The sequence below is a fragment of the Equus asinus genome, chromosome 18 (assembly GCF_041296235.1).
Source record: "Equus asinus isolate D_3611 breed Donkey chromosome 18, EquAss-T2T_v2, whole genome shotgun sequence".
Taxonomy (NCBI): Eukaryota; Metazoa; Chordata; class Mammalia; order Perissodactyla; family Equidae; genus Equus; species Equus asinus.
The window spans coordinates 10,481,918-10,495,319 of NC_091807.1; the positions used below are offsets into that span (position 1 = coordinate 10,481,918).

At 35.4% G+C, this 13,402-nt stretch overlaps 1 protein-coding gene across 6 annotated transcripts in view; it reads left to right on the plus strand.

The window, feature by feature from the left end:
* ROBO1 (roundabout guidance receptor 1) overlaps window positions 1-13,402 on the plus strand; it is a 1,064,923-nt gene that overhangs the window by 989,284 nt on the left and 62,237 nt on the right. For all 6 annotated transcript variants that reach the window (XM_014867639.3, XM_070488682.1, XM_070488681.1 and 3 more), the window contains 6 exons: window positions 3,401-3,606; window positions 5,116-5,197; window positions 5,373-5,541; window positions 5,625-5,791; window positions 11,233-11,354; window positions 12,314-12,545. In XM_014867639.3, coding sequence (XP_014723125.1) covers window positions 3,401-3,606; window positions 5,116-5,197; window positions 5,373-5,541; window positions 5,625-5,791; window positions 11,233-11,354; window positions 12,314-12,545 — 978 coding nt within the window. The remainder of the gene's footprint in view (window positions 1-3,400; window positions 3,607-5,115; window positions 5,198-5,372; window positions 5,542-5,624; window positions 5,792-11,232; window positions 11,355-12,313; window positions 12,546-13,402) is intronic.

Below are 13,402 nucleotides of genomic sequence, written 5' to 3' on the forward strand. Positions count from 1 at the left end.
TGTTTCTTGGTGTACAAATGTGAATTTTTCATATTTAAACCAGTGTGTGTATGTTATTTTGTATCCTTTATCACTTAAAATTATTTTATAAATATATTTATGTGTATTAAAATAGTATTCATAATCATTATATTTGAGTGACAAAATATTACTTCTGATGATATACACTCATTTTTTAGGATCCTTACATGTGTCCTTGAACATGGAGAAAGATAGGTAAACTTTTATAGACCCTGCTGTGACAGAGTTACACCACCTGGTACACTGCTTATCCCAGTACTACTACCACGGCTATTGCCACTATATTGATACTTATTAATAATCAGTTACAGTAATTCAATGCTTCCTTTGTGCCAGGCACTATGCAAAGAACTTTTCACATATCAACAATTTCAAATCTGGCAACATCTCATTTTACAGATGAGGAAATAGAGGCAGAGAATGGTGAAAGGTATGCACAAATCGTACAGATAATAAGTAGCAGAAGTGATTTTGAAAACACAAGTCTGCACTGTCCAATATGATAGCCACTTGCCACATGAGGCTATTTAAAGGAGAATTTAAATTACTTAATATTAAATAAAATTACATATCCAGTTCCTTGATCACACTAGCCATACTCAGATGCTCAGTGGCCACTGGGAGCTATTGGGTTCTGTGTTGGGTGATGCAGATAAAGAACTTTTTTTTTTTTTTTTTTTGGTGAGGAAGATTGTCCCTGAGCTAACATCCATCCCAATAGTCCTCTATTTTGTGTGTGGGATGCCACCACAGCATGGCTTGATGAGCAGTGTGTAGGTTTGCACCAGGGATCTGAACCTGCGAGCCCAGGACCACTAAAGTGGAGTACGTGACCTTAACTACTACCCCACAGGGCTGGCCCCAAGGGAACATATTTCATTTTATAGCGCTACATCTTTCTGGCTCCAAAGTCCATGCACTTACTCACTTTGTTAAACTGTATTTCTGTTTCTTATACTTTCTATTTTTTTACCTGATAATTCATTCTAATAATTTCAGTGTAAAATATTGGACCCTTAATTTGAGATCTGTCTCATAAGTCCTAACTTTAGGTTTGACTCATAAATGTACTACACTCTTTAGTTTGTGTAAATTTGCACATTTCACCAGTATTTTGTTCTAATCCATGATAACACCAAATGTTTCATTTTGTTTACCTAAAAATGTGAAATTGCTTTAATGAACTCTTTCAGCACTCATTTACATATTCGTCTTTTACATAAAAGGATAAGTGATGAGACCACAATTCATATATATGTCTAGCTATTTGCAATTAGCACTTTCATATCTATTATATCATTTAAATCTTCATAGCAATCCCTTAAGCTGTTTAGAACAAATATTCTTATCCTCATTTTACAGATAAAAAAACTGAGGCTTAGAGAATTTAAGGAATTTGCCCAAAGACACGTGACAGATGGTGGAGCTGATAATCGACCCTACTCCTGTTTGTTTGCTTCACTTTTGTAAACTACCCTGTGTAAAATGGGAAGAAATAAATGAAAGAGAAACAGCATCATTAAACTGGATTGGAATGGGATAAGGGGGTGTGGAGGATGCTAAGTGTGATACAAATATCAAAAAACCTGTAAAGATATAGAAAATTGAATAAATCCCCAGATACTGGATTGTGTCTAAATATAACAAGACTACTAATTATAAACCACTCCATTACTGGACTTAATTATAATCATTGTAGAGAAGTGCTCTGTTACTTATTCAGTTAATGTCTGGAAATAAACATTCATTCCTATAATCAAGGGAGCACAAGTGGTACAGTCTTATAAAACCCCAATGCAATAATACACTTGTATTCTTTTTTTTATACTTATCAGGAGAGGCCTCTAATTTGATTTTAGCCAGTCTCAATAGATAATGTAGAAAAGATTAAATAATTCTAAGCAAAGGAATTATTGGCTTACATTTTTCATCCATGGAGTGTCTGAAACACTCCTGCCAAGTTTCAAACTGCAGTCTTCTACTGTGCCCCCCTGGCATTAGCTGATTTCACACTAGTAACCAAGGATGGAAGAGAATTGGAAGGGTAGGTTGAAAATGAACAGTTGCTGATTTCACTCTCTTGCTTTCTTATTTCTCTTAGATTGAATGCACACAACTAACATTTATTGCATGATAAATTAGGAACAAATTGAAAAGTGACTCCAGCTTGTGAAAATCTTTGGTGCATAACAGTTTGAACATGACACATCCAGCTTTCCAAATTGTTGCTTCCAAAGTTTAGTTACTCTGGCAACCACTTTCCTTTCATCAGGCAAATTGTTATAATTGTCTTTTGTATATTTGTGACTCAAAAATTTTTTAATTAATATCCAGAATTTTAAAGCTTAATAGTGAAAAAAAATTTCTGAAACTTAATTTTTAATTTTTACTTATTTATAAAACCATTTATGGATTTTCGCCTAAATTTCCTAGGTCAGGGGATGAGAACATCTCTCTAATTCAGGATTTATTCCAGTTCTACTACAGTTTTAGATTTTTCCTTAAAATAATTGTTTTATCTTAGATTAAGTGTTTCAGTTTCAGATTTTTCATGTAATAATAATTTTATCTATATATTATAAAAATGCCTCCTATTGTTACCTTCCATAATACATGAAAACCATTAAGCAACATAATTAGCAAAAGTGTTTTCCCATTCCTGTAATTACAATATGGAAATATGATATTTACCAAGTTAGGACATCAGCTTGAGTTTTGATTTGCCTACCAACAATGTATTTGGGAAGTTTTCCAGTTTCTCTGAATTCATTAGGGTTGGGAAATTTTTACCCACATATTCTTTTAATTGAAAGAATTCCAAGGTAAGAAGAGCTCAATTATATTGATTTGTAAATTATAAAAGTTCAAAGTAACTTTTTGAATCCAAAATTGTTAAATATGCTGGAATAGTACCATCATTTTTTCTGTTGGATATAAAACTGTTATCAAATATCAAGTTGGCTTCGGTTCATTTATGAAAATTCATCTCATACATTTCCTTAGGGTAAATGAGTTTTTTTGTTGTTGTGTTTTGTTTTCACATATTTTAAAGTTTAAAAAGTATGGCTTTCCATTTCTTACCGCTGTACTCTACTTCACCATCCACAATCCTTAGTTAGGCCCTGAACCCTTAAGTTAAATGCATCGCTTGACAATGCAGCGAGCTCAGTCAGTGGTCATTTGAAAGGAGTACATTGCATATCATTTTAATATTCTGAATCAGTGCGTCATATAAATGCATTCTGAATAATGCATGTCTCCTACTTTAATTACTTGTTTAATTAGTTTGTTTCAAAGCCTAGAGCAACTGATGTTGCTTGGATGATTAGAAAATTGCTTCCAGTTGCAGAAATCTATTTCCTGTTGTTTCTTTTGGCAGTGATCGCAGACCGGCCTCCCCCAGTCATTCGACAAGGTCCCGTGAATCAGACTGTAGCAGTGGATGGTACGTTAGTGCTCAGCTGTGTGGCCACAGGCAGTCCAGTGCCCACGATCCTGTGGAGAAAGGATGGGGTCCTTGTTTCAACCCAAGACTCTCGAATCAAGCAGCTGGAGAACGGAGTGCTGCAGATCCGATACGCTAAGGTAACTTGAAATGACACCCTGGGTTTCCCATTTTGTTCCACTTTGTTTTTGCCTCCGGCAACTAGTGTTGAAGTCTCAAATTTTAGAATCAATGAAATGCTAAATAACAGTATTAATATATTTTTAATTTGAAGCTTTATTCTTTTAGATATTCCACTGTGTATATTTAAGATGATTTGACTCATAATTTAGCCCATGGCAAGTAATTTAAGGTTTCATATGGAAGAGAAAAAAAAATTTGAGACCTCTTGAGGAAATTAGATGGGGTTTTGTGGGAAACAAAGTACCTTCCAGAGTGGTTTGATGCAATCATTATATAAAGAATTTTCAAAGATATGTTCCAGTACCATTATATGTGCAATATACTTGATCAGTTCCTCTATTGTGAATATTTGGTTCAGCATTTTGCAATTACAGAATACAATATGTGCAAACAAAAACTATAAAGCAATGTACACACTGAGCATACATTTCAAACCAGAATGTTAAATGGTGAAAAGCCCCCAGGTCTGTGGGAACGATTTGGGATTTACCTTCCCAGGGCGTCTCATCCCATACCTGTTCTTTCAGGACTGTGTTGTTTTGTTTTGATTTTTCTTTTTCTTTTTAGGTCAAGGTCAGACAAGCTCATGAGGCCTGTGAAAGAACAGCCTCGACAGCAATACACATACATTTCAGTTGCGTTATTACTTATTGTGGGTGGCTTCTTCAGAGTTTTGGATCAGCCTAACAGTTCATTTCATGTGCCACAAAAGTCAATATGTTGTATGTCTCTGTGACAACTATTGTGACTTTGTTATTGCAATTGGCAGAGCAAGATGATAACGTTCAAATGTCGCTTGAAGATAGAGTTTTTACCTTCAGCAGAGGTGTATGGGTTCCTTATGCTGCTGTTGATTCTGAAGTTGAACATGTGACCTGTGTGTGTGTTCAGGCATTCAGTCTTTAGAGGGAGAGAGAGCATTCATTCCAGCTAGGGTTTGGCTTTATACTTACTAAGCTGCCTTAAGTTACGGGTTTAAAAAAAGTGGGAAGGAAGAGTGAATAAAAATAAATTATTTTGTGACTGTCTTTTTTCTATAAATATGTTTATATCAGGTATCCATATAGTTGCAATTCTGATAGAAGATGAAATAGCAAGAATAGTTACAGGCTCAACTTTATCAGCTTTATTATGTGACTTATTAAATATAAGGATATCATTTAGCAATAAAGATTAACCCTGAGAATTGTTTATTGTCCCTGACACTGAAAACAATGTGTTAATTCAGTTAAATATTATATTTTTATTATATAATTAGAATAACAATAGAAAACAATTTTTCTCTCTTCATGCAATATTTTCTTTCACATTCAATAAAAAATATATTCAGTTAAGAGGAAGTTTCTGGTTAGCGAATTTTAATGCATTAATCCATATTCATGGGCCATATATAAACCTATTATTGCTTTTCTAGCCCAGTGAACTCTTGATTGTTCCAAATATTTATTTCCCCTCTGTCTTCTCAGCTGGGTGACACTGGTCGGTACACCTGCATTGCATCAACCCCCAGTGGTGAAGCAACATGGAGTGCTTACATTGAAGTCCAAGGTAAATTAGATAGCATGTTTACCTTAAAATAAAGCTTCAAATGCCGTTGTTTACTTACTGGTAAAGAGATGAAGTAGATGTCCTGATGCCTGAGTAGGTGTGTGGATATGCTATCTACATTTATGTGCTTATCGGTACACGTGTAAACATCTTTCATGTTTTTCTCCTTTGTTAGAATTTGGAGTTCCAGTTCAGCCTCCAAGACCCACCGACCCTAATTTAATCCCTAGTGCCCCCTCAAAACCTGAAGTTACAGATGTCAGCAGAAATACAGTAACATTGTCATGGCAACCAAATTTGAATTCAGGTGCAACTCCAACATCTTATATTATAGAGGCCTTCAGGTAAAATGAAGATGTTTTGTAATTGTTTCTTTTCTTGATTTACCATTAAATATACGTGTTCTAACTTGTGTGTCTTTCCTTAGCCATGCATCTGGTAGCAGCTGGCAGACCGTAGCAGAGAATGTGAAAACAGAAACATTTGCCATTAAAGGACTCAAACCTAATGCAATTTACCTTTTCCTTGTGAGGGCAGCTAATGCATACGGAATTAGTGATCCAAGCCAGATATCAGATCCAGTGAAAACACAAGGTAAATATTGATTTACTCAACCTTGTGACACCTACTTATTCTTAGATGTTGTAATTTTACAGGTAAATCATTTGAACTACATGCTAGGATTGTATATGTAACATAGATCTGTTGTCCAAGTTGCTCAATTTTTAATGCACAAACATCATGTCTGCAAACTTTATTACTCTCTGCACTAAGCACTCCAAGATAAGATTAGTAACAAAGAAAAATGTTTCTTGTTTTATAAAATCACAAATCCAATGAGACAAAAATATTATGTGAATATTTTTGTATTATATTTAATTTCTTGATTTTTAAATATGGTTCCATGTAGGTGTAAAATCTTAATCACATAATAACCATATTTAAAATTGAGTAGATTTTATTTGTATTGACATCAGTGCTCATGAACTTCTGGATGAGTTTTGAAAATTACAACCCTAGTCAAGTAATACTCTCTGGAAATCATGCAAATGTAAGAGAGATTTGGAAGATAAACTTGAACTTGTTCTTATCTCTCTGTCCAGTCAACCTCCTACAAAGCATGGAAAAAAATATTTTAGGTCTCTATCACATTAGCCTGTCTTTCATTGTTGAATATGTGAGGCATGATATATTAAACTTTAAAATGGGAATCATTTTGGTCAAAGCTGGGTTCAAGAAACAGATAAAAAGAAAAATGAACATGTTGAAGCTGTTTCTAAAAATCTTTGAAATTGGAAATTTATTTACTTGGGCCATATTCTGGATACACTGCTTTTTATTGTCTTTTGTGAATAAAAATTATTTTTAGCTTTCAACATATAGATTATTATCTCTCCTATCCACCCTCTTGCTCCTCCTTTTATTTTAATGCTTAAATAGGAATAAAATTTATATATTGAAAAGAAAAAAAGATGAATTTGGATCAACCTTTACCTTTTTTTATGAACATACTGTCATTGCAATTAAAATATACTTGTGAAGAAAGATAGTGCTAGATGGTAGTGATTAGAAATATAAAATTCTTTTTTCAACGTACAGAGGAATCATAATGCCCCTATCTTGATTGTATGTTTCCAAAGGAAAAATTGGAACTTAGTTACAGTGATAGAAACAAGTTGGGCACAAAATGATTGAAAGACAAACTATTTTTTCCTGGTTTTGGAGAGGGTCAACCAGCCATGTTGAATGTTTTGTCTCTCCAGTGAGTGTATAAACAATCTTTTTGGAAAGAACTTTTGTTTCAGAATTCCCAGAGAAAGCAAACCCAGTTGTAGAACATGCCCACGACTGTCTCTTGTTGTGTGAATTCCACACCCCCAAATGCCTATATTTGCTACTATGAGTCACCTCTCCAGGAGCTCAAACAGTCTCGGAGCCTGCCTTAAGGCGGTGTGAGGTTTTCAATATTAGATAATGTGTTTGTAAAGAATGCAGAAACTGTGGCAGCTGTAAAGTGAATTTACACTTGGTCTCTACCTCGTAAAGTGAAAGCTTGTGACTGACTGCTGTTCCGTCATATGAATCATATGATTGCTTTTCTAATATGTGCCCTCATTTGTAAGTGAGGGGGTCATTAACATTTGTCTCAGAATCAATTTAAGTCTTTTCAAATTTTAATCAACTCACCTTTGAACATGAATAGCTAATGGATGAACCCACATCAGCTGGAAGACTGGAAATACAGTGAAACAGGCATACAATTTTGAAATCAAAAAAATTTTAATTGTGGCTTCTCAACCTACTAGCTATGTGGCCCTGAGCAAGTTAGTTAGTCCTGAGCTTCAGTTTCCTCACCTATAAAATGGAGCTAAAAATATCTATTCCACATGATTGGACAAGGATTGAATTAACTAATCAGTTCATGAAAATGCAAGACTCAGATTCCTTTTCTGTTTTATGCCGTAAGACTTTGTTATCAGACTCATATTTGTTTTACTATTTGGACTAAAAGTAAAGGAAGTTTCTAAAATTTGCAGATATCATAAAACTGAGAAAGACAGCTAGTATGCTGAGTGAGAGAATCAGAAATAATATGTCTCGACTGGAATGATGGGCCTGCAGTAACAAGATTAAAATTAATGCAGCAAATTTGAAAGTCTGGTACTTGAACTTAAGTTTTAAAAATTAGCTGTAGAAGGATAGACTGATAACAGGATTAAAGGGAGTCCATGTGAGTGTGGGTCAGGGCGTGCAAGGGGCAGGCAGACTTCTGTGTTTGAGGTCAATTAAGACACCTATCTGAGCCAACTGAGTGATGTAGTTGCCAAGAGAACAAATGTCATCTTAGCTGGCGTTGGCAGAATTATGTTTGGATCAAGTAATCTCCTCCCTTTACTCTGAACTGGTCAAATCGTGAATGCGGTAAAGTGTTCTCTTTGCGCACTCTATTTTTAGGTAGACTTTTAAGACTTTTAAGAAGAGGACAATGAGGATAATTGGGGGAGCTGCAATGAAGGCTGAAAATCACATCACTGGAGAAGGAATCCAAGGATCTTGGAATGTTTAACCCCCAAAATAATAAAGTTAGAATAGGCATGACATTGTTCTCTTTAAAATTTTAAGAGATTATCATGTGAAAAATGTATACTTATTCTAACTCCAGGCAACAAAATAAGACCAATGAGTGGAAGTAATGTTGAGGCAGATTTCATTGTCTAGTTCTTGTACCGCTTTTGAGACACTGTGAAGCCCAGCTGAAGGTCAGGCTAAAATTGACTATAGCAGGAACCTGGGGACAAACCTGGAAAAAATCCAGTTGGAGAGTACAGAAGGTGTAAGCCATAAGGGGAAGAGGCAGAGGTGGAGGAAATTCAGGAAAGACTTGATGGAAATTGATGCATAAGGGAGCAGGCGTAATTTCTATAAGCATTTCTGTAACATGGCTGCAAAGAAGTCTTCCTCAAGTGGAGATTCCTGTGAGTGAACTGGGTCAAAGTTAAAGTTGCACGGACACAGGGCACAGTATCCAGTTCAGGAGGCAGCTAGACCTATGTCGCAGTTGGAGTTGGAGCCTTGTCACAGGATAATCAAAATGTATTTTCCCAAAGACAGGATTTGATAATGCAAGGAAGGTGAGATGAGTAGCTGGCAAGTAGAGTTGGTGGTGGTCATTGCTGGGATGGTGGTGGTGGTTGGTACTGTTACTACTGTTTCTCATCCACATGTCCTATCCATGCAGCATTCTTGAGCCTTATCCTTTAAAGAATATGTACATAGAAATTGTATGGTATAGATAATAAGAGATTTCTTATTGTAAATAACGAAGTGAGATCTGAGTAATCTCCCTCGAGATTGTGTATAGGGAATCCCAACAGTGGGGGAGCAACTGGATGGAATCATATCTGAGGTCTCCTCTAAGTTTAAGTCTAAATGTTGGGAAGGACCTTTTACATTATAATGCATTTCTTTCCGGAGGAGGCTGAGAACAAAAACAATAAAGGGACTGATTCATAAACTTCTCAATGTTACATTATTAGACATTACTTTCCATTTTTCTCTCTGATGGGAAATTTCCTGAAATAATATTCTAGACTTCCATTGCCAAAATGTTACACTAGGCAAGGGAGTCTAGTAATTTTTCTAAAGAGACTAACTGGCAAGTTTACCTCAAACCAGAGAAATTAGAGATTGCGATGCAAATCATAGTAGTTATCTTTTAAAATGGTTATTTATGTGTTTGAAGATACTTCCTAAAAGGCAGAAAATTCCCTGAGGATGGAAGCTTACGTATTAGAGAATATGTTTAGAAGCTGGCGTGATGTATGTGTTTTCCATACAGTAATTTGCTTTAGCTCAGCCAATGTTGATTAAACACATTCATATGTAAGTAATTCTGTAAGTGCTTTCTATCTATCAGCTGTGATAATAGGTAGCCTGAGGGACAATATTAGCCAATGGTATTTGTAGGGTATGATAAAGTATGAGAACCCAAAATTATCTCCGTTGTTTTTTTTCATTTTGCTTATTTATAAGCTTAATTTATAGGCTCAGTATACAAACAGTCAATGGTATTATATTCGAGAACATTGAATAGCACTCTTGATCAGCCATCTCTTCCATTTGCCTGCCTTCCGTGAACTCCATCAAAGATACTTACCAACCTCATTTTTTTTTTTAAAGATTGGCACCTGAGCTAACAACTATTGTCGATCTTTTTTTTTCCTTTTTCGGCTTTTTCTCCCCAAATCCCCCCAATACATCGTTGTATATTTTAGTTGTGTGTCCTTCTGATTGTGCTATGTGGGACACCGCCTCTCTGTGGCCTGATGAGCGGTGCCATGTCCTCACCCAGGATCCAAACCAGCGAAACCCTGGGCCACCGAAGCAGAGCTCACGAACTTAACCACTGGGCCACGGGGCTGGCCCCCCAACCTCATTTTTGATATTCATGTTTTTGCTTTCTATCCAAAGTCAGCTCTTTGAAGGTATTTAATCATATAGGAAATTAAAATTCTTGTGTCTGTTGATGGGATGATACATAATCTACAATACATGAGCCGAGATACAATACTCTGATAAGGAGAATTCTGGACACAAAAAAATTCTTTATTTTCTTCTCTTTGTCCCTTTGCGTTTTCTTTTACTATTGTAAACAAAGCAAAACATCTGTATTTAGGAAACCTCTTTAGAAATGGGCAGTTTTTTATTGAGTACAGACTTATTAAGTTTAATAAAACCCCTCTGTTGAAAAAAGAAGTGCAACATAAATGAACACTGGTAGTAGTTTAATTCTTACTATGTTCTTGTCTCCTTTCTAAAATTTTGGTGTTCTTGAGTTAAGGACTCTTTATTAAACCTTCTTTACGGTGATACAATAACTAAGCTAAATCAAACCATCTATTAAATAGATGTTAAGTGCTCCTTTCTCATCAAATTTATTCTGTTCTATTCCATTCCATTCCACTGGTAGCTCCTGTCTGCCCCATCATTGCCACTAACTTATCACATACCTTATTTGAGAAGATATCCAGGTTCATCTTGTAACATGTAAGGTGTCTAATTTCTTTTTGTGCTTGCTTTTTCCTTATATGTTTTCATTCTTTTCATTACTGATCCACTTTGCTGCAATTTCTGGCTCTTTCATGCATAGTTAGGATCACTACAGTGGTTATAAACTCAGAGGGGATCACACCAGGCTCCTCATCCTCGGCAAAAAAGCAATCATGACATGGAACGGGGAGCCTCAAACACTGCTGTTGGCCAGGGTTACCTTGGCCTCCTGCTCTTTTTTGCTTTCTACATGCCCTCTGCTTGTTCTCTCTCTCTCTCTCTCTCTCTCTGTATCTCCCTCTCCTCTTGATCATAATAAAAAGGTTAAGTTGTTCCTATTTTATTCTCTATCACAGGTTGGCTTCACAGTTGGAATGATTCTCTTTGTTGAGAGTTGCTATGAGTGAAAGGATTGTTTCACCGTGTTTTCATTCACATTAGTAACATTGTGTGGGCTCTAACACGGTCTTCTTGGATTGTTGCAGATGTTCCCCCAACAAGTCAGGGGGTGGATCACAAGCAGGTCCAGAGAGAACTGGGAAATGTGGTACTGCATCTCCACAACCCTACCATCCTTTCTTCCTCTTCAATCGAAGTGCACTGGACAGTGAGTCATTGTTGTTGCAGTATTTGATCTTAGTTTTAATAGGCAGATGCCTTCTGGGAGATCATTATATCATCCTGTGATCTATATATCTATATCTATATCTATATCTATATCTATATATATATATATATACAGCAGATAGTTAAATTATATATATCTGTCATCCATTTCTCCACCAATGATAACTTTATAATGTAAGCATTGTTTATTATGGCAGCTGGCTTTAAAACTTCCTATTACACAGCAATAATGAACTTTACCAGTCTCAGAGGAAATGAATACAGAGCATTAATTATGAATATATAACTTGTGATAGGATCATTATCACATGAATTTTTTTGTTTTTTTATGATTGGCACCCGAGTTAACAGCTGTTGCCAATCTTCTTTTTTCTTTTCTTCTCCCCAAAACCTCCCAGTATTAGTTGTATATCCTAGTTGCAGGTCCTCTGGTTGTCTCTGTGGCACGCCGCCTCTGCATAGCCTGACGAGTGGTGCCATGTCCGTGCCTTGGAGCCGATCCGGTGAAATCTTGGACCACCAAAGCAGAGCGCGTGAACTTAACCACTCGGCCACGGGGCTGGCCCCAAATTTTTTTGAACTTAGGAATATTTCTGAGTAGTATTAAGAAGGCTTTTAAAATTAAAAAGTGGTAAAACACATTTGATTTTATCATTCCCTTGACCCTGACATTTCGCTGGATGTCTGTCACAGAACTGCCATAATGCCTCACATTTGTGCATGAAGCATAGAAATTTATATCTGATATGATATATTAAGCAGAAAAAGTGAACACATTATAAAAAACAGCGATTCATTTTTAGTATATAAACTAAAAAAAAACCCGTGGGGTGAAGTCAAATAGAATTTTTTGCATTTTGTTACATTTAATCTTCCTAATTTTGAAAGAAACCAATAAAAGCATATGAATGATTATACTTTTATTTGTCCTTTTAATAGGTGGACCAACAGTCTCAGTATATTCAAGGATATAAAATTCTTTATCGGCCGTCTGGAGCCAACCACGGTGAATCTGAGTGGTTAGTTTTCGAAGTGAGGACCCCAACCAAAAATAGCGTGGTGATCCCCGATCTCAAAAAGGGAGTCAACTATGAAATTAAGGCTCGTCCTTTTTTTAATGAATTTCAAGGAGCAGATAGTGAAATAAAATTTGCCAAAACTCTAGAAGAAGGCAAGTATAATGAAATATGTGATTATTGTGAATTGCAGTACATTTATTAGAATTGTATTAACTTAATTGAAAAATTTTTAATGTAAATGATGACAGTAATTATTAACTGTCTTGATACTGAACAATATATTTTGCTTGTATAATTTTTTTAATTAGAGCTACTGAAAAAACAAAATTCTATAATACTTGACTTGCTTTAATAGTGGCATATATAAAAATGTGCAAACGTGAACATTGTATTACTTAATGGCAATATGTAGGATATGTTTAGTTATTCAGAATTCACATTTAAAGATGGAATTGTTCTCAATTTGCAAGCCTTTCCATTAATTGTTTTCCATCTGTTTATGGAATATTATTTGGAGAGAGGACTTGTGAATGAGATGAGTAATGTCTTGGTTTGCCCAGGACTTTCCAGGGTTAGCAACTTATGCTGATGCCTCTTCTTCCTGGAAACCACTCAGTTCTAGACAAAACAGTAGGATTGGCCACCCTAGAACTGTAAATTAAAAATTAATATTTACGTAAAAGTAAAAAGTTACGTGTCATAAGTATACTCTTTAAAAATAATCAGAATTTTCCCTGAAATGTCTTCATTAGTTTGATTATGTAAATGATAGGATATAGTTAATTTCTTGAATGATTACCGTTCATCCTAATACTTTTAAACATTTTTAGGGAGAACATGGGACCAAGGTTACTTTTTCTGGGAGGTTTTGTGGAGATAATCTATATAACTTTTGTTATGGAAAAATCACAAGAACGATTGGTTAGCAATATTGAGGAAAAACGAATAGTTTGGGACTATTGAGACTTGGATATGATATATCTTTATGCATATATTGGTATACATTTTA